At 27.8% G+C, this 22,594-nt stretch overlaps 1 protein-coding gene across 3 annotated transcripts; it reads left to right on the top strand.

Annotated features, from left to right (window-relative positions):
- Positions 1-11,381: 11,381 nt before the first annotated feature.
- LOC129974979 (transcription initiation factor TFIID subunit 13-like) lies at positions 11,382-21,684 on the top strand. 3 transcript variants are annotated; one of them, XM_056087813.1, is made up of 5 exons: positions 11,382-11,561; positions 15,956-16,028; positions 16,123-16,220; positions 20,150-20,302; positions 21,434-21,665. In XM_056087813.1, the coding sequence occupies exons 1-5, from the start codon at positions 11,532-11,534 to the stop codon at positions 21,551-21,553; spliced, it is 474 nt and encodes a 157-aa protein (XP_055943788.1). In that variant the 5' UTR covers positions 11,382-11,531; the 3' UTR covers positions 21,554-21,665. The 3 variants fall into 3 exon arrangements, with proteins under 3 accessions (XP_055943788.1, XP_055943789.1, XP_055943790.1); XM_056087815.1 differs by lacking the exon at positions 11,382-11,561 and adding an exon at positions 11,686-11,808 and having other exon boundaries at positions 21,434-21,684; XM_056087814.1 differs by lacking the exon at positions 21,434-21,665 and having other exon boundaries at positions 11,390-11,561; positions 20,150-20,413.
- The last annotated feature ends 910 nt before the right edge of the window (positions 21,685-22,594 follow it).

The following is a 22,594-nucleotide window of genomic DNA, read 5'->3' as shown; positions in this document are numbered from 1 at the left end:
GCGAATTAAATATTGCACATACTGATCTAGCCATAAAGATTTTGAACTTAAAGGTTGGGACCCAAATGGACAAGCAAATTGTTTGTTGGGATATGCCGTTGAAACTTTTAATTGATAAATTTCTTTTTCGAACTTCAGTTAAAAATTCTTCAACAATAAAGCAATTGTTATAAGCCAATAATTGGAGCTTAATCCACATATTTCGCTTAAGTAAGAAGAGTAAATGCTAAAAAGACGTCCAAAAAGTGTCGAAAATGAGACTAAATTAATTTTCCGAACAATGGTTCCCAATTACCAACTTGGCATTCAATAAAATTGCGTAACAAGACGTTACAAACGAGGATACATTTTATACGCTGGCTGAGAATGAATATTCCATAGATAACTAACTACAGAAACATTAGAAACTAGCGTCAAACATTATTCACTTTCATTTGTAGCAAAATACTTACAGGGTTATGAAAAAATTGACTTCTCAGAAAAATTAGGTTGCAAAAAATTCAGAACGGCGATAGTCTATAATTATCAGTTTATAACCTAAAGCAAAGTACCAGAAAACATCCGCATTGTAATGATATTTATATTTACCTAATATAATAAACAACTTGCGATAGAAGCACGAGAAAATTACCTTTTTCAGATTAAAAAAAGTCTGTCTCAATCCTAAGGCAGTCGGGAACTCCCTTCTCAGACGAAGTGAGATATCACTATACCAAAAATCTTTGCAAACTATAATCTACTTCACTTCAAATCAATTGACTAGAGCATAATTCCTTAAACTATAGGCCCAGGTTCTAATCATGATTGTTTGAAAACTTTTTATGCTATTAAAATTTCGTCAACCTTTGCAATAAGGATTTTTTTTTTTATTTATTAAGTTACGATAAATAACTCCATTTAATTCTCAGAATTTCATTCCAGTTTTACAAATAAGCACTATAAACTATATTTCTTTTTAAATTCTTTTATTGAAGATCTATTATTATTATTTTTTTTTAATTTCCTTGATTATGAATACACATGAGAACGTCAATAATATGAACTCAAATGAAGCTACATTTGTAAAAAGTATTTGAAGCCCTGGTAAAGAACTCCAGGATAGAACAATATTCTATTATTATGTTTGTAACTTTTTTTGAATTTAAAAAAGAATTTTGAAATCAACAAAAAGATGAGTTAAATACTAAATTTAATAATAAACAAATACTAAATACCTAATAACACAAATCACAATCCAGAAGGCAATTTTAAACAACAGAACTTGAGATTATACACTATCTACCAAAAAGTATTTGGACTCCCATGTAAATGTTGATGAGATCATGACGACGTCACATCTTCTGTTCTTAAATATCGTGCAGGATCCAGCAGTGACATTAGCCACGAAATTCAGCTGTGTCTGACTTTGAAAACGGCGTAATTTTTGGATATCATTGAATTGGTCAATCTTTAGAATATATATATATATATTAACGGTTAATTTATATTCGAACACCCGGACGGACAGAGTTCTTCTGAATGTACTTAAAATTTTATAGAAATTTATAAATTTAGTATAAAGACAATATACCAAATTTCGTCCATCTTACTCAACTTGTTTAGGTTCTTTTTTATTAGAAAGATGTCTTCGAAAAATCTATTTTTCGAACTTAGTGGAATATTCAGATAAAAACGTGCAATTTTTCGAAATTTGACTTTTTTTTTTTTTTTGACAATTGTTCGTATATGAGCAAGTAAGAATATACTATGCGCTTTGTAATTATCTTTTAACAGTATTAAACTTTTTAAATTTAAATTAATTGAATTAACAATCAAGGTCTAAAAATATATTGTTAAGAGGAATATGCAAAGAGGCCAAATTTTAGAACTCTATAGTATTAGAAAAATGAATTGATATTCGATTGCATCGTTACAAATACGAAAAAAGTTAAATAAAAATTTTAAACAAATACCAATAAGAAATTGTGTTTTAGAAAGTACTAACGATAAAGGAAATGGCTCTAAACACGTTTAAGCTTGATTTTATTTTCGCTGGAAGCAAGAAACATTAATCAATCATGAACATTATTAATAAATTTCTTCCGCATTGCAATAAGTATTTTTGTCATCCCAATTAAACAATCTTATAAAGTGAAATAGTTATTGCATAGTAACGAGAAAATAAAAATTGTACTTTATGCAAACTTAAGTGTTGTTGAACACTAGGTTTACGGAAGAGCGTCATTTTGACAAATTTCAAATATTATAAGAAAAATTACAATGTTCGCATTTCTATTTTATCTCTTGCACTGACTTTTATCTGTTGAACGAGGTAAATATATGTTGGTGTCTATTTTCTTCAAACGTGTTGAAATATTATAATTCTTTATGGATATACCTATATTTACGAATGTGTGTCAATTTGACGCGATCGTAAACCTAGTGTTAAAAGACAGTTGGGACAAAGTTGGGAGTCGAGATAGTATACCAAATAGCGCGCAAAAATACCATCAAGGTAGCATCTTTTCGATGGCCTCACAAGCTGGATTTCGACTTTTGAGATTTAGTGGCAATAAACGCATAGATCTCATACAAGAATGTACTACATCAAAACTATTCTAAAGTATTTTCTATTTCAGTTGTCCAATAAACTTGCAGACGGAAATAAAAAAAAATATATATAAAAGTATAGATTATAATCTTCCTAGTATTTCGCAAGAAAGCAAGGGTTATCAAATTGGCTTTTGTAAAAGAAACAGAAGCAATAACACTTATAAAATATGTGAAAAGATTGTTTCCGGAAAGTGTACAAACACAATTGAGTATTTTTGTAGAAGATGCACGAAATGAATGGATAATGCATACTAAAATTTTTAAATAAAAATTTCCATAAATAGATATCTCATATTTTTTTTTTTTTAATTTTTTACTTAAATAAGGTAAAATTATATTGCCTTCTAAGTGATTTTTTTTCTTTAAGTCATTATATGTAGTCATTCACACATCTAATTGACGCGTGTTGTAGAGATAGGTATATAAGAAATGTCCGCAAACATAGTGTTAAGGAATATTTCATTGAATTTTTTTTTTTATTTTACAAAATTTTAGAATTTTTGCACATCAGGAAAAAAAAATCTATTTTTAAATTCCAACCTTACAAATATAAAACAAATCAAACTAAATTTAAAAAAAGTCCCTGGTTGCAGTTTCAAATTTAATAACTCGAGGCTGATATGGAAGAGTGGTTTCTCTCATACTGTCGTCTATGCTCGATAACAAAGGTGATGTCCGTGTCCATCTCTCGAATAAAATTATAAACCTTGGACGGGCCAAAAGTGCGCATATTTTTAATTTTAGTGTTCCGTACATGAGAGTTTTGTACCTTTTTACTTTCTCACAAAATAAAGTTTTGTAATTGTCGAAAAAAATTCGAAATCGGAATTTTTTTTAAATTTCCATGCGAAAAACACATTTTTTTTTTTTTTTTTTGCACAATATCTGTCTTTCCACGAACACGATGATTTAAAAGCGCTTTGAGCTAGACGGCTGAAATTCGATATATGGAATGATGACTAAATTTGAAGATTTCTATCAAATTTTGAACGACATCCATTAAATGGAAAGTCTGTCTGTCTGGCTGTTAGAGAACCAAGTGAACTTAATATCTACAAAACGCAAAGAACTATGCAAATAAAATTTCATATACAGATTTAGAATCAAAAATGCAGACACTTATTATATTTTGAACCAAAGCTGTCAGACAGTTGACTCCCCGTTTTTCTGTATTTTCGCGTACATGTAAAGAACATAACTCGCAAAGTTCAATGACTTAAATCCATGAAATTGGGTATATTATCTTGTGACTACAACTTTGGTTTTGTGTCACATTTTGGAATCAATCGACTGCCAAAGAGACGGCCAAAATACATGGTAAAAATGGAAAGAAAATGAAAACTGCATGACCAAATGAAATGGTCATAAAATGAAAACTACATGTCCAAATGTTATCAAACTTGGTAATACCGAGGCCGTGCGCGAAAAAGATAAACAGAAGTAGCTATGCAGGAGGCCGAAAGGTTGAATTCGTGACGTCACAGTCGAAAGCCTCTGCTTAGCTCTGTTGGCGATGTAGGAAACGCTATTCCTATGCAGAAACTAACTATTTCGTCTTTTGATAGAAATTTTTCTATCTTTTTTTACGGATTCAAACTAACCTCGGAATGAATAGCCAATAAAAACTAAGAATTCATAAAACCTCTTTAATTAAACATTTATTTTCTTGCGGATTAAGAAGACCTTTGAAATAAATAGGGGATTTGTATCTTTAAATCCATAAGTTTCCTTTCAAATCAAATCGCATTTACAGAAACACAACAGAAGTACAAAGTTTTTGGCATTTACTTATTACTGAATGAATTTTTAACATCGACGATTAATTAAAATAAATATTTGAAAAAAAATAGTACAAGTAAAATAAAAAACTTTTAAAGAGGCTTTGACACAAATTTCAATTGCAAGAAATGAATTTTGATAGAAGATCACCCATTGTTTAGAGAAAAAGTACCAGAAACCAAAAAACATTTTTTTTTTTCATATTCATAAAATAGCATATGCAAAAAACTGATATTTCATTAAAAAATCAATTTTAAAAAGATTAATTCAAAGCAGGAAATTCTGATGTTGGATAATCCAGTGTTTTGAGAAAAAATATACAAAAACGATAAATTATTTAATTTTATTTACATAAATTTCTAATTAAATTGTTAGAAACAGCTTTCCACATCACCCTGGGGGTACTGTTTCTAGATGCACTACCCCTTTTCAGAAATATTAAGCGAAGGTGGGTTCCCCAGTAGGTCTATTTCCTTCGTTTGCTAAAAGATTAATATCCTAAAGTTTATCCTACTAAGAAAAAGTTGACAGTTTTCTTTTCAAATTTTTAGCTCTAAGCTGGTCATTCTTAATAATGGGGCACAGATTCTACAAAAAATGTAAGATTAAAGCTAACTAAAATTAAAAAAGCTAAATTAGCATTAAGTTCAAGGATCTCGACAAATTTAAATTATTACCTTTAATAAAAATAATATAGGAAATATTTCATTAAACTATTTCAAATTAAAATTCGTCATTCTGTATATAAAAAATAACTGCGTTTCTGAATAATTTTCTAGCGATTTCCTCCAAAAACCTATTATTTTCTTTTGTCCACAATTGAATTTAAAAAATTATGTATACTTTACATAAAGAGAAAAAGTCCGTTAATTTTCAGCCGAACAATTTCGTTTTGCTCGGCCCGCACAAGCGAGTTGATTTTTTCCGTACTTTAGGCTTAGCCGATCTCGGATTTCTAACCATTATGAAATACTTACATTTAAAAGAAGCTATTGAAATTTCTAAGCTTTAGAAGAACCTAAGAAATGCTTAAATTACATAATTAAATAAACGATAATGTAGAGGTAATATAATCAGCAATTAAAGCATCAAATTAGACTTGTCACCACGTGAGTAAATACAAGTACAACTTTATATCTAAAAATATTGCAATCAAAGTTAACTCTAAAATATAACTAGATTATATTTTTGTATGGAACTAACATAAATTTAAAAAACTTACTTTAGAATGAGTTAATCCAAGAATACACCGGAATTTCGATATGTATTTCTTTAAATCACGCGCGCATTCCAATCGCAAGCACTCAAACGAAGGCTTTACGCTGTGACGTCACAGCAGCTAAATTTCTCATGTTAATGGCCTCCTCTAGGTAGCGCTCTTGTCTTTTTCGCGCACGGCCTCGGTAATACACTACTCAAAACAATAAAAGGATATTGTAAGCCTTGTATAAAATAACGGTATAAGTAAATTTTTTTCGAATAAAATGGAAGAAGATAGTCACAAATGCACATTTTTTTTTTATTTTCAAAGTTTGCACTATGCAAATTTCGAGATTGACGTTGAAGACGACGCTTTAGAGGCAGCGAATTTGATTTGGCTTTCAACTTAATGTAAGACAAAGCGGAAAAGTATGATCGACAATCAGTAAGCGCGTTGTTTCGATAAGTGCGATGCCTCAACGAAGTCATTAAACCGAATCAGAAGCTTAGAGATTTGTTGGCCGGTTGGAGGGGGGGGGGGCAAGCACAAGCCAAAGTAGTAAAAGCCACTGGAGTTTCACAAAGTGTGATTTCCAGGATCTTCTACCGCTTTTTGGAGACTGAAAAAGCAGACCGAAGATAAGGAAAAGAGTGTAAACGTTCAACAATGCCCAAAGAAGACCGTTATTTAATGCTAACGGTTCGGAGATACCGAAATATGAATGCCACTCTTCTTCAACAACACCTTCGCTCCGCAACTGGCACCTCAGTTTCGGCACAAACTGTCCGAAACCGCCTTCACTCTGTAGATATGTATGCTCGCCGACCAATGGTGTGTGTCACGTTAACAGCAAGGTACCGTTAGAAGTTTTAAGCTTGTTTTGCTTCTCATTCATCTGTGTGAATAATCCACTCCAGGACTATTCTGAAAAAATTCTAATCCAGCACGTTTTCCACACTATTTGAGATTAACTTTTTGTAGAGAATTTATAATTTACAACATGTAGAAATTTCATTTTGAAAGTATTAAGTTTTTTTTTAAATAAAATCATATTTATTCTTTTAAAGATGAACAGAAAATAATTATCCCTTTCGTAGTGTATGAATATTTTAAAATACGAGGATAAAAAAATTTAAGAAGTGTAAAGTATTTTTCAAATTAATTCCTTTTTATTCTTTTCTCAACTTTTTTTTGTTAAAATATAATTTTTAACAAATTAACCCCGGGAGATTAATTTAACTTCTTGCTATCTGTTGAGAATATGTTGAAGTAATAAATTCATTTTTCCTAATTTCTCATGCATTTTTTAAAGATATAAAAATTTATGGAATGTAATTAGGGTAAAGAAAATTTATTTGTAAAATTAATTATCAGTTTTTGTAACCATAGAGAAAAAATGTTATTTAGCTTTGCACCAAACTGTTATAATAAATGACAGACTTAAAATGTTATAAAACAAATTTATTGAACATACATAATAAAATATTACAAATAAGGAACATTCCAAAAAATGTCACAAATATTTCACCTTTTTTTCATAATTAAAATTGGGTTTCAAATCACAGTTCATCATTTTTACTTTATATTTTATAATCATCCTAGCAAAAGAAGAAATAATAATAATAAAAAAAAATTGAACTTCATGATTATCAAAAAAGTCCATGTTTAGTTTGCATAAGAGACCAGCAAATTTTTTGTTTATACATTCTTTTTCATAAAATAAGTGGAAATTAGTCATAAAAAATTCATGTAGTTTTACAAAATATTGAAGTACATCATTTACTGGCCAGTTTAACCCAGGTGTAAAAAAATCCTATTCTTTCAAATGCAAAAAAAAAAAAAAAAAAAAAAGTGGTTATCTAAAACTTTTACTTTATATACTAATAATTTTTAACATGGAGCAAAGAGGAATCAGAGAAATGTTTGTTACACAGTTGGCATTCCTTAAGATGTAGTTTAATTTTTCTGATAGTATGTTCCATTTTAGGGCTGATAGCCATATTTGTATTTCGAAAATATAACATAAAAAATTTATAATCAACACAAATCACATTTCACCAAATTTTAAAGTACAGTTATATGAGGTAAGATATTAATACATATGAACAGTATGTATTGGCTGTGAAAAAGCAAAAACGAAAGTTATGTCAAACGAAAGTTATGTCAAACGAAAGTTACCTCGCATATACATATCATGCAACTATACAAATTGCCTAAGAAATCATGACTGTCCTCATCTGGAGGAATTCCGAATAAAACTTGTCCAGAAGTTTCACATAAAGAAGGTTCTAATTTTCGGATAGGCATCATCGGCGTTCAGATCCATAGCAATCCTGAAAAATATAAAACACACACAGAGAAAAGAGTACATATACAAAATTATATTTAGGCAAAAATAAAAGATAATCTCAGGAGCAATGAGAACTCAGGGTCAGAGGGACGAGAAAAAGAACTATAGAATAACCCAGAATAACCAACACGACCAATATGTCACCCACGTGACGTCATTGTGTTCTCTTTTGTAGCTCTTTTAGAATTGCTGGTTGAGATGGCGCTGCGATCGTTAACCAAAAGCTCAAGTGAAACCTCTTTCTTCTCCTTCTCTGTGGGTTTAAAATGTGTTTAATCGTTTCTGAAACATGTTACAAAGCATATTCAATGTGTGTTATCTCAAAAGCACTGTTTATGGTGATAATTTAAACAATTTGGCAGAACAGAAAGGTGTGATACATCGACATTCCTCCTGATATGCTAAGAGCTACTGTTGAGGATGCTGTAAGGCGATTTAACTTGCTTTCAGAAAATAGTGGATGACACATGGAGCAAGCTTTTTAACGTTTCAGAAACGATTAAACACATTTTAAAACGATGTCTTCATGTCCTATTTTGCTTAATAATATGACATACAGCGCCACTTCCCCCTGGTGGTGAGTTTTTGAACTTTTTTTTAGGTGGAAAAGAATTTTCCATGATTTCCTTCAAACTATTACCAAGTTTGATAACATTTGGTGCAATAGTTTTCCTTTTTTGACCATTTCAAAGCGAAACTTTAACTATAACCACCCTGTACTTTATTCTAAAAATACTATTTTTTATGGTTTACTACAGGGCAAGATACATACAAAAAGAATTGAAGTAACAAATTACAGACCTCATTGTGTCCAAAAATATCAGTTTTATTGACTTTTCACTTTCTCGCATACGGAATATTCAGATAGAAAATATTGGAATTGTCAAAAATATCGAACTCGAGTGTTTCACAAATCTCCCGGAGTCTGAAAGACACATTTTTGAAATAATGCCTAATTGTCTGTGCGCACGATAACTGAAAAGTTTTTTAAACTAGACAGATAAAATGTAGTATATGGCGTCGCACCAAATTTGTGAACTTCTATCAAATTCTGAACAAAAGTAATTCAGAGGAAGTCTGACTATTTGGGTTTCTGAGTTGATGCATAATCCACGAGTTTTTGAATAATAAATAATTTTGCTATTATTATTTTTAAATATTTCTTCCAAATATCCGTTATTTCAATCATATTATTAATTAAAAATTATTAATTAGTATTAAATCTAAAATTTATGAATTGTAATTAATATTTAATTTACTAATTTACGTAACGCTTGATTGAATTAATTTATCTATTTCAACTTACTTCTTAAATTGGATTTTTTTTAAAACTATGTATTTAATTTTTTTTTTTGGAGCAAACCATTTTCTAAAAAATTTGAACTACATATATATGTTACTTTTTAAAAATGTTTACTTTAGTTCTTTATTCTATGAATAGATGGCGCCTGTAGTAAACAGAATATATGCAACCTTATGATCTTTTCGAAATAGTGCATTGTCAAATGCGAATATCGGAAAGTCAAGGTCACTACCTTGAAGTAGAGAGGCGACTTCGCATTTTCCAGTGAAGTTACCGCTCCGATAAATTTCAGTAATATGCAATTCAATGATACGATAATTCCAAAAATAATCGGTCCGATCACTTCAGTGGGTAAGGGATTTTCCCTATGCGTGATAGAACTCTGGTTCGAGAGCTTCCATTGGACAGATCATATTACTTTCGATCTGTCCAATGGAAGCTCTCGAATCGATATTTACCAGTATAGATTGTTACTTTCTATCGTGATCCAATATCTGTAATCGGAATATCACCAGTAAGATCGTATCATAGAGATGCATAATCCACGATTTTTTGAATAACAGATAATTTTGCTATTGTTATTTTTAAATATTTGTTCCAAATATCTGTTATTTCAATCACATTATTAATTGAAAATTATTACTTAATATTAAATTAAAACTTTATTAATTGTAATTAATACATAATTTACTAATTTAAGTAACGTGTGATTGAATTAATTTATCTATTTCAGCTTCCTTCTTAAATTTGATTTTTTTTCAAAACTATGTATTTAATTTCTTTATTGGAGTAAATCATTTTCAGAAAAATTTGAATTAAATATATATGTCATTTCTTTAAATTGTTTACTTTAATTCTATATTCTACCAATAGATGGCGCCAGCAGTAAACGAAATATATGCGAAGTCAAGTCACAAGCAATAAAAAAGGACTTTTATGGAATAGTGCATCATCAAATGCGAATATCGGAAGTCAAGGTTACTCTCATGAAGAGGAGCGGCGCATTCACACTTTCCAGTGAAGTCACCGTTCCGATAAATTTCAGTGATATACAATTCAATGATATGATAATTCCAATTGCCGGTCCGTTCACTTTTCAACCATTCACAGATTTCTCCTTTTCTTTTTTGTTCGAGAGCTTCCATTGGACAGATCGTATCGATTGTTACTTTCTATCGTGATCCAAAACCTGTAATCGAAATATCACCAGTAAGATCGTATCAAGGATAGGGATGACGAATATTTTCAGAGCGGTTATTACATAACCAATATCAAAAAGTCACAAATACAAGTGATCAATACTTTTCAAAGAGGGGTGTGATTCAAATACTTGATATGATCTTACTGATGATATTTCGATTACAGGTTTTGGAACACGATAGAAAGTAACAATCGATACGATATCACTTAAATTTGCCGGAGCGGTGACTTTACTGGAAAGTAAGAATCGATACGATTTGTCCAATGGAAGCTCTCGAAAGAAATCTCTGATTGGATTGAAAAGTGAACGGACCGGTTATTGGAATTATCGTATCGTATCATTGAATTGCATATCACTGAAATTTATCGAAGCGGTGATTTCACCGGAAAGTGCGAGGCTTCACTGGAAAGTGCGAAGTCACCGCTCCACTTACGGGAGTGACCGATATTCGTATTTGATGATGCGCTATTCCATACAGATCATTTTTAATTGCTCGTGACATCATTGACTTTGATTACATGTACTCTGTTTACTGCTGGCGCCATCTATTGGTAGAATATAGGACTAAAGTAAACATTTTAAAGAAATGATATATATTTTTAACTCATCTTTTCCAGAAAATGGTTCACTCTAATAAATAAATTAAATAAATAGTTTTGAGAAAAAAAAATTTAAGAAGTAAGCTGAAACAGATAAATTAATTCAATCACACGTTAATTAAATTAGTAAATTAAGTATTAATTAGAATTAATAAATTTTATATTTAATATTAAGTAATAATTTTTAATTAATAATATGATTGAAATAACAGATATTTGGAATGCATATTTAAAAATAACAATAGAAATATTATTTGTTATTCAAAAAATCGTGGATTATGCATCTCTAATCAAGGATTTGAATCACACCCCTCTTTGAAAAGTATTGATCACTAGTATTTGTGACTTTTTGATATTGGTTACGTGATAGCCGCTCTTAAAAAATTCGTCATCCCTAACAGTAAGTAGTTATTACAATTTTCCAGAAATCTGCAGAAAATTCAGGCTCGAGTAAATCATATTTCTTCAACAATTCAATCAAGCAATCATTGTATAATTAACTAGTTATGGCGGCTACCACAGAGGATTTTGATCAAGTAAGTGTTTATAACGTATTTAAAAAAATAATTGAGTTTTAATGATTTCCACATTATCTTTGCCTACAGAAAATACTTTTTTTTTTGTCCAAAAAACATAAAATGTTACAGATTTTGAAATTCTAGAATATTGCGGACGCAGATGTTGTCATAACATAAGCGAATATTGTTGACTATGATCTTAAAGATAAACTTGCAGCACATGTCAGTAGTGTCAACAAATTAGTTCTATATAATATCATTGTAGGTGAGTCATTTTGGATTTTGATAATTTCGTCGTTTTTTCGTAATTGCAAATATATTTTTGTTTGAAAATTTGCAAACAAAAATTGTATGATCTATGTCTTGATGACAGCTGATTTCTTCACTGATTCTGGATAGTGGAGATAATTGGCATCGTTCAGGCTTTATGTATAATAGCAATAAATTGACTGAATTGAAATCAATGCTCGAACTTTGAGGTGATTATCATATTAGAAGATAGGGAGTGACATCTGTTAAAATTTTATTTATGTTATAATGAACATTTCTTTTTAAATTAATTGGTATATAAAATGTTTTTGTATTTAAAAAAATATGAATGATCAAGAAAAATAGCTAATTTACAGTTATGATAGCAACCACATTTAATATGTTATAGTTGATTAAAAATATCTGGTAAGCTTCAAACAAAAATCATAATAATGTTTCCTTTTTTGCTATTATAACCAAATATCAGCAAACAAGTGTGAAAGTTTCACTTATTTAGTACCCCCGAAACATGATTGAATTATTTGTTGAATTGCCGAGTTAAACAGTTGTATTAAATTGGCTGTAATAAGTTTGTTACATGATTATATAGATTATCTTCATAAAGAAAAGAAAAAGTTGTGAAAGAGAATGTACATCCGTGATGTCTTTGATATTTAAATTTTTTAAACTTAAATTTTAAACCAAAAATGAGTTGTAATGATGATTGAATGAGTGAGAATTATTATAAAAAGGTCTGTAATTTCTCAAAATAAAACATAGAATTTTATGAAGTATTTTTTAAAAATTTTTTTAATTTTCTACATTTTTTTTTTCTTATTTTGGAAAATATTAGTTTGCAAAACATTTTTATTTGTTTTATTAACATTTCTTCCCCCCATTTCTAAAAAAAATTGCGAGAAAAGTATGGAATTCATATTTTTAAGTAATTAATAAATATTAAGCAATGCATTGTATTTCATTAAACTGAAATTGATAACAACTATTCTAGAAAAAAAAATCCATTTAGATACAATAAAAATATATTTCTATTTATAGATTTGATTCTTTATTTATAAAATAATAAAACATCAAAATTCAAAGTGCAATAGCAATTGAGATTAATTTACTGATATTATGATTAATTATGTCAGGGTGTATAGTATCATGAAAAGTGCTTAAATTTGAATACCATTTTTAAGCACCTTATAAATGCTTAATTTTGAAAACCATTTTTAAGCACCTTATAAATGCTTCATTTTGAAAACCATTTTTAAGCACCTTATAAGTGATTAAATTTGGGAAAAGGTCCTTAAAAAGTGCTTATTCTTGAGAAGTTCCAAGGCAGCATTTTATTTGTTTTGTTTCTCCATACATTGAATACGATAATTTAAAAGCATAGTAGTAAAGGCTTATTTATCAAATATATCAAGAAAGAAAACCAAGGAAAGGGAAGAATTCGGACCAGGAATCCAGAATGAAATAGATCTAGGTGTGCCAACACATATTAAAATAAGGCTCATGAAACATTTTTTTTTTTTTTTTTCCTTCCCAATTTCTCTTTTTTTAACAATGTGCATTGCCTTTTATTGAAATATTGGCATAGTTATCCGTAGGGGGCAGTATGAAATATGTACTGTGCCATACTTGTTGCAGCTTGAAAAACAATTGAAATTTAAAAAAAAAAAAAAAAAAGATTTCATAAACACTAAACAAATTTTTAATGTTCAAGATGTTGAAGAGTTTATTTAAGTTATGCCAAGTAACTTTTATGTGTTGTTAAGGAAGAATGCTCAGATGGTCCGGTCAACAGAAAACAAAAATACAGCAGGATGAATTTTGTATATAGAAAGAGGTATATCATACATGGTAGAAGCTGCTGTAAAAACACTTGCAGAGAAGCCTCTTTAGTACATTACGCATTCGATCATTATTCTCTTTAATATGTTGTTTTGAAGCAATTCCTTGAATGACATATTAAATTGGTTTTAATGTACTATACTGAAATGTAATTAATTGCAGTGTGCTGTTATGTTAGTCGATTGTGTAAAATCTAGTTTGATGACATTTTAACTTGAAGCCATAAGTTTTCAGTGATCATGATTTTTTTCATGGTGTACATTTTAAATGACCCCCATCTATCTGAAAATTATTATTTATTGGACCAATCTTGTCAGATGTTAGTTTTTATCAAGGAAAAATAAATTTAAAAAAAAACTGCTAGTTTTCTGGTATTTAAAATTTTTAATGAGATAAATAGAAGTTTTTCAAAACTTATTCTTCAGGGTGTGTATTCTATCATTCTATAACAATTATTGGTTGTTCTTTTTTTCCCCTTTTATAACTCTTACAGAAATTTTGTTCTCAAAGAAACCTTTCTTTGCATATAAAGGTTTGTTCTGATTGACAGAGAAGTGTGCAGCATAAACCATTTAAGTTAGGAGTATGAAATTTGTGAAGTCATTTTTGAGATATTAGAGGCTGACCAAACGTAGATTTTTCAAAATCTTCATTAAAAAAAAACAAAAAAAACACAGAATTTTAACTTGTTTTCACCATAACATCAAAGCTTATCATCATACAAAAATTATTTTAACTCCATTTTAAAGACTTAAAAATGAGCTTTTCAATAATAAAAATTTTGTTTAATGCTTTTTTTTTTTCCTTTTCTTTTGGCAATTTTTGAAAAATTAATTTTGGACATAATTTATAATGATGATTTTTATTATGATGAAGTTCAAAACAATGTCATTGCGTTATTTTACTGTGGTTAGAGTCTTGGAAAAAGAAATTTAAAAAATGCTTACTTTGTTTTTATTCTTAAAAAATTTTAAGCGATTCATTGAATCAGATTCTTCATTTGATGAGTTTTGTTAAATTTTGAAGCAATGCATTGTCTTGTGTTGGTCCCAAAAAATACTTATAATAAATGCTTCAACTAACATTTTTTTTTTTTTTTTGATTTTAATTACAGAATTGGCTCTTTTTTTTTTTAACTCTACGAATTTGTTTATATTTCTTTATGGAAACAAGGAGTTGTTAAATAATTTTCATTTCTTTGCAAAACATATAATCACATTTTTCTGCAATTTTTTAGAGCTAAAGTAAGAATTTTTTATATATAGATCAGTTAAAAAGCAAGATTTTATCAAATTTTCAGGATGCAAAAATGTTTGAAAAAAGGTCTTTACTAATTTCAGAAGAAGAGATGAGACAATTTTTTATAGCCTGACCTTTTCTGAATGCTGCTATTCTTTTTGATTAAAAAATGATTTAAGAAATTCATTTAGGTCATGGCATTGTACTGTCGTCAATTTCATTGCAATTTTGTCAGTCTTATGATGGTAGCCCTTCCGAAATGCTTTGCTCTTAGCTTTATAAGACTGCAACTAAAATGGCTAATTATAACAAGTTAATACAGGAGGAAATTCACACTTTTCATGCCAGCTGTGTCGAATCTTATTCGTTTTTGCACATATAAAAATCAAATACAAACTGTTTGGTCAAGCTATGCTTCTGCATCAATGTTGATATTTTCAGAAATAATCTATCCATCTAAATAAATTAGTAGTTTGTTAATTTTGAGAAATACTGAAAAAAAATGACACATTTTTGTTGTTAATCTTATAAAAGTTGACTTGATTTTTTGGTATTGATAGTTTTTCATTTTCATAATCTTTTTTGTTTTTGTCAAAAATTAAAAAGATAATTTGTTTTACAATAGAAGATGTTGTGCAAATATTGTGGATATACAGAAATAAATATTCAAATTTAAAAAATGCACGTTTTAAGTTAATTTTTTTAAAAAAATTTTTAATAAAAACTATGCTTTATTATAAAACAGAAAATATCATATGCTTAGAAAATACGCTAGATTACATATGTGTACATGTATACATATGTACATGTGTACATATTTTGCTTAATTCTTTTGGCTAAGATGCTTAAAAAGTTCTTGAAAGTATTTAATTTTTGCATCAGTTTCTCACTATGAATCCTGTATCTTGGTCATAATTTTACTGTGTTTGTGTTAATTTTCTCCATATGTGTAATTTTTTATTAATATCATTTTAATTATTTTTTTTCTGTTGTAACATAGATTAGAAAATGAAAATAATTATATATTACAACATTAAAATCAAGTTTTTTTTGTTTGTTTTTTCTAGTTTGAAGATGATCTTCAAGAAAGTCAGGAACCTCAAAGTGGCGATAAAAGAAAGCGCTTATTTTCAAAAGAACGTAAGTCTGAAACATTATTACCAATATTGTAATTTTTAAGAAAATTTATTCATTTTATTTATTCCTTTATTTTATTTTTGTTGTATTTCATTAGTTCGTTGTATGATGTATGGATTTGGTGATGATCAGAACCCTTACACAGAATCAGTAGATCTACTAGAAGACCTTGTAATAGAGTTTATAACTGAAATTGTAAGTATTTAACAAGGTAGCATGTCTAGTAGCAATTCAGCATGTCTAGTAATTTTCTTTCAATTTATGTACTTTTGAAAAAAAAAAAAAAGCCTTAAAAGTCATTATTTATGTCATTCCATATAATGCTCTATAATTATTATTGTAATTCCACATAAAAATAAAAACTGTCTCCTTAAAGTAAAATTTCAAAAAGATTTCTTGCAACTCTTTGGTTTGTATTAAATTATTGATTAAAATATGTGATTCCATAGGAAATCTTACCTACTGTAATTTAAAACTTTTTGGAGCAAAGCTGTCTTAAGCAAATAAACTTTTCAATATCATTTTTCTTAGACAAAATTAATTTCAGTGCAATCATCAGTGTAATGTATCTTTTACAACTTTAGTTTTTAACAGTCTAGTATTATTCTCTTATTTATTTCTGTTCAACATGATTTTTTTCATTTTTTCAAAAATATTTCAAACTATCATTATTCTCTCTCTCTCTGTTAATGTTTTTGCGAGATATAAATGGTCAGTGCTAATGGTAAATATTAGATTTCAAAAAGGCCAATGAACTATTTCAAACACTGCTGATTATAAACATTAACCAAGTTTTCACACTGATGAAGAGTTAGGCACAGTAACTTTTCATTGACACAGATGGTTTAATTATTTTGTGAAACAACTCCAGTATCTGCCCAGTTCCTATCATGTCCTTATCACATTCACATGTCTGTTGGTTTTTAATCTGGGAAATAACTTTTGTTCACCTTGTTTGGTAATGAAATATTTATTCTACCTGATTAACGAATTAATTTCTGTATACAAGATACAATCTCTTGATCTGAGCAGGCTGTTTCTATTTCAACTTTAAAAAGAAGATTGATTTGTTGGGTGCTCTGAGATGATTAAGGTTCTCCCCTTTCCCCTTCAGGAATATAAACAAATTAGGATCAAGGCAGAAAAATATTCTTACTCTGTTTATATGCACTGTAGAAATTAAATTTTTTTGTAGTTATTTTCAAATAATGTCTTTTTTTAACTTCATTTTAATTAAATTAGTATTGTTTGCCTTAAAGTTTTATGCTGCAAAATGTTAATGTCATTTGTTGTTTCACTGCAAATTTAGTGAGAATGAACTGAATTTTTTATTTAAAAATATACTTTTGAATTTTTTTTAGATCATTTATTAATATAAAGCATTAGTACAAATATTTCAAAATGTCTTTAAAGCCAACATAATTTTAATCAGCAATAACAGTAATTTGCTAGTTGAAAGAAATATTTAGAATAGGTGATTTGAACTTCTTGCCTGGATTTTTCTTATTACATTTTGATATTTGTGTGCTAATCACATACTAGTGATGAAATGCCAAAGATATTGTGTTATTCATAGTTAAAATTTATCTATGTTTGCCAATGACAGGTAACTGCACTTTAAGTCTATTAGTGGCATGCTGAAATATATATCTACTTTTTCTTTTATCAAAACTTTTTCGTTATGGATATTAACAAAATAATAGCATATTTTAAATTAGATTTTAATTCTTTAATGTATGGTAATTTTAAAGCATTTTTCAATATATGATGTGTAAAGGATTACACATGTGCGTATGTGTAGAAGGGGATAATTAAAGATAATGTATAATTTTAAATAAATAAAATTGTTGTTTTATTAACAGGTGTATGAATACCAAGTTTCCTAAAAAAACACATTTTAATATTAATTATTTAAAATTCATTACATGGTGATAGTTAAAATTGATTTAAAGAGTTTAGCCTTAAATTGCTAAATAGAGAACTTTCTTATGAGTGTATAAGCGTATAAAACACATTTTATTTATTTATTAAAGTAAATAAAAGCTCAAATTATCATTTAGATGTTGTAAAAGAAATTCTTGATTTTTAGTAACTATTTACACTAAGTAATAAGATCTTAAGTGATTAGAAAATGAATTGCTGAGATTTACATTTAGAAAAGTAATATATTTGTCTTTTTTACATATAAATTGCAAAGACTCAATGTTATCTTCCCTTGAAACTTTGTGTTCTAAATATTAATTACATGTCTTCTTTTTAATACATGGATCAAGTCAAGAATTTATCAACTGTTCTGTAGTTTTTCTTCAACTATTTATTGACTTGAAAGTTCTTCATTGAGCGACAGAACCAGAAAATCAGATTTCAGGGAATTTTCTTTGACCTGGAAAAATCGTGGACAAGTGAGGGAAATTGTGTTCAAAAGCATTTCGTGCCAAGCCTGCATGCAATCACTGATTTCACATTATTATTTCTCTATATTTGAAGCTTAATGTCACCAAAACGATCGTAGCAACAGCAGTCCAGGATAGCTTGATATGGCAACTTTTTGGAATTTCATTATGATAAGAAGAGTAGTAAGCTGATAAATATTGCTAATAGCAACCATAATGAAATTTTCAAAAAGGTCACTTTTCAAAAACTAGAAAATACAGATATATTATTGTCCATCTGCTCTCAACTCAAAGCCTTACAATAATGCCATATCTTTATTAAAGATGATAATAATTCTTTCTTATGGCAACTGTATTGTTGAGAGAAGATTTTCGATAAAAAAGCTAGTGTTTATGTGAAAATATGAAAAAACAATCATTCATTGCAATTTTTTTTTTTTTTTTTGTTTTAATGATAGCATTCAAGCAAATAATGGAATAAATATTTGAAAGTGTAAAAGCAATCGATTTTAAGTGTAAGAAATACATGAGCTAAGTATAGAGAGAGTGAATAAAAGAAAGGAAGAAAAGGAATTTTGTAAAAAAGGGAAGAAAAAAACGGAAACAGGGCTTTAGCTCAAAGAATTAAAAGCAAAATAAATTCTTGGAGAGCTTATGAAGAGAATTCAAGAGTTCAGAGTGAAATTACCAGCCTCAAAATATTGCAAAAAACTTTTGAAACTTTTTAATTCACTTAAAGCTAGACTGGTTGTTTTAAAACAAGTTTTTTATACTTATAATATACTTACTTATAAAATAAGTATTTTTATAAGCGACTACTCTAGTAATTTATATTTCAATTTTAAAACTATTAATTATTTAGTATTTGTAATTTTTTTCATTTTAATTATAATAGATAATAGTATATTTAATTATAATAGGTAACCATTTATTAGTTGAATTATTATCTTTAAATTAATATTTTACATTTGCAATAAAAATGAAATTAAAATAATTTGATTCAGCTATAAAAGCATAAGTTTTTGTTTAGAGGAAGTAATTTCTTAAGATTTTTTAAAGAAAAAAGATTGAAAGTAACATTTGGCAACTTCTTTTGTTTAAATTTTTGCTAAGATATATATTATTTTTATTATATAATTTTTATATTTATATTGCAATATGCAATTCTGGTACTTTTGCAAAAAGCACTAATTTGTTATTGAACTGTTAGTTAGTTTGAACCGAAAATGTAGTTTTAATGTTTCTTTGAATTCTTATGCAGTATTAGAGGTAAAGTATCTTGTTGACATTTCCAGTACTTTTCTATATAAGAAATTTAATATATTGTTTCAATAGTTTTTTTTAAGGATTTTCATTCCATTTTTAAAATTTTATTATTCATTTTTAAATTATATGTTTTTTATATTAAATAACTCATAAAACTATTTTCAATAATGTATGCTGTATACATATATTTATTCTGAATAGGAAGAAAGGCAGGAAACTACTATAATTGGCAACCATAAATCAAGAAAATGTGCAAGTTCAGTCAAGGAGATTTTTTTCACAGTTTGTTGTACTTGGTCTCTTCCAGAAAATCTATCAGCATTTTTTTTAAAGATAATTTGCTTTCTCAAATCAAAACATTTAGTTCAATTTCTTTTAAATATATTTAACTTCATATCTGTTATTGAACAATATTTTAGCTGTTTTGACAAATGTAATCTGATTTTTTACATATTTCCTTTGCAGACTCATAAAGCAATGGAAATAGGACGTACAGGGCGTGTTCAAGTGGAAGATATTGTTTTTCTTGTAAGAAAAGATCCTCGAAGATATGCAAGAGTTAAAGATTTGTTAACAATGAATGAAGAACTGAAGAAAGCCCGTAAAGCTTTTGATGAGGTTAAATATGCATCAGTTTGATATTTTTATCTATATTATCATCAGCATATATATATTTTTTATCATCCTGTAATATAAGAAACATTATTAAAAATATCCTTTTCATTTGAATTGTTTTGTACTATTAAAATTTTTTAACATTATTATTATTTTATTGCCAATTTGATATGTTAAAAATACATGTGTTCGTTTAAGAAAAAGAATAGAACAAAATTATCTAGCAAAATGTATGAATTGGTCCATTTAAATTGTTATAGGAAAGTCATTTTTGGATATTTTAACTCTCTTAATACAGCCTGCAAAATTTATTTGAATGCTATTTGTTATTAAAATGTTAAAAAATATTTTTTCCTCCTGACACATCTCTCCTATCACCACACAATGAAACATATTGAATTCCTAATTATTTGTGATGATCAAGAAATACAAAATCTGAAAATAAACACATGAATTGTACTTAGTTTTTCCTTCGCAGTTTTAAGAAATCTTAAGATCTGAATCATATGTGTTTGACTAGAAAATAAAATTCTTCTCTTGAAGTAAGTATTGAATTTATCTGCCTTTCCTCATTGTAATGTAAATCTTTTTTTAACAGTTTTTAGAGAGGATAGTTTTCAAAATTTAGATCTGCAACTTGTCAGTTCCCTTATGTATTTACATTTTCAAAGAAATAAGGTTTTATACTTTACTTGCTATTTCCAATTCAAAATGCGTTTTGTCATTTGGCACATTTAAATTAAGTAGATTCTTTTTAAGAGACCCCGCCCACCCATATAAAAAAATTAGTAATAATAGAATTTTTATAGTATGAATTCAGTTGTAGATATATTCAGATTTGTTCATATATTTTAATATCTGAGTATGTAAATAAATAAACTTAAATGACACAGTGTGCTTTCTGCAGTTATTGTAGTTATAATTTTTAAAAAAATTCTTCGATATAAATTTCAGTTTTCAAATGAATGGATTGGCTTTTCCCTTTCTTTGTGTTGTATTCTTCCAAAGCAGATAATTACATATCAAAAAGGATTAGTTATTTGCTTTAAAAAAATAACTTCTCAAATTTGAAGACTGATAAAATGAATAACGTCCATTTAATTATAATGCATGGAATTTTCTCATTATTGATAGGTTAGCACCAATAGGTTAACAATATTTTTGAACTTGCGGAAAGATGAAATTTGTTCGAGACCAAATTTGAATCTGATGTTATCACGAAGATTACTTATTAGTCTGGCTATAGGTGCATAATTTGGGAAAAATGTTTGAAAATAATCTATCAAGCCAAGAAACTCTGAACTTGTTTGAGTTTGTGGGAAACTTTGAACAACTTGCATCTTAAAAGGTAAAGGTTTGATTGTCCCATTTTCATTTATATATCCAAAACTTCTATTTTTCATTGTAAAAAATGACATATCTTTCAGTTTAACTCAAGGCCATGTATGCAACTATTTGGAGAACTACGCATAATTTATGTAATCCCTCAGTTTCTTCTTGTGATGGTATCAATAGATCATTCTTGTAAACAATAAAAATATCACTAATGAACTTTCTAAAGATTAAGAAGTTTTTAATAATTACTCATCATATTCAAATATTTAGATAGTTTTAAAAACTTGAATTTATGTTTCAAAAATTTACAAATTCATATATATTTGATAAATTCCTACATTAAGTTAAATTAAAACTTTGGAATAAAAAATATATATAAATGAATTTTATTACAGTTCTAAATGCAATAAATCATATAACTGTTAGTGCAAAAATTATTTTTTCTTCTTATTCTATTTTGTAGCAACAATTAATTTTAGAATTCTAATATCTATAGGAGGTTCTCTATAAAATTGAACAAATATTTATTTCTTTAACTATAAAGGTTATTAAAACAGTAAAGTTTCATCAAATAAGGTATAAATATATATAAAAATAATTTGGCTTATGTAAAAGGTAATAAAAGAATTACAAATGTTAAATTTTTATATGACCCTTTAACAAAAAAGTGTCAATTTAAAATATTTCTTTTTTTATCTGTGCATACAAAATTTCATGCTTCTTTATGTAAAATTTGATGATATATAATAGAGCAATTTTATTCACTTGAACAATTTTTCTATACTTCTAATTGATGTTTGAGTGACAATTTTCAGAGATAATAAAGATATTAAAAAAATTAACTTTCATTAAACTTTAAACAATTAATTAAAGTGCTTAAAAAATAGTTCAAAATTTACATCTTTAAATGATATAAAAATGTGACCGAGTTCATAATGTGATAACGTAGCATAGCATAAA

Source organism: Argiope bruennichi, chromosome 7 (genome assembly GCF_947563725.1).
Source record: "Argiope bruennichi chromosome 7, qqArgBrue1.1, whole genome shotgun sequence".
NCBI lineage: Eukaryota > Metazoa > Arthropoda > Arachnida > Araneae > Araneidae > Argiope > Argiope bruennichi.
Note: the sequence above shows the minus strand (reverse complement) of the source record. Positions and strands in the feature narration are given on the sequence as shown.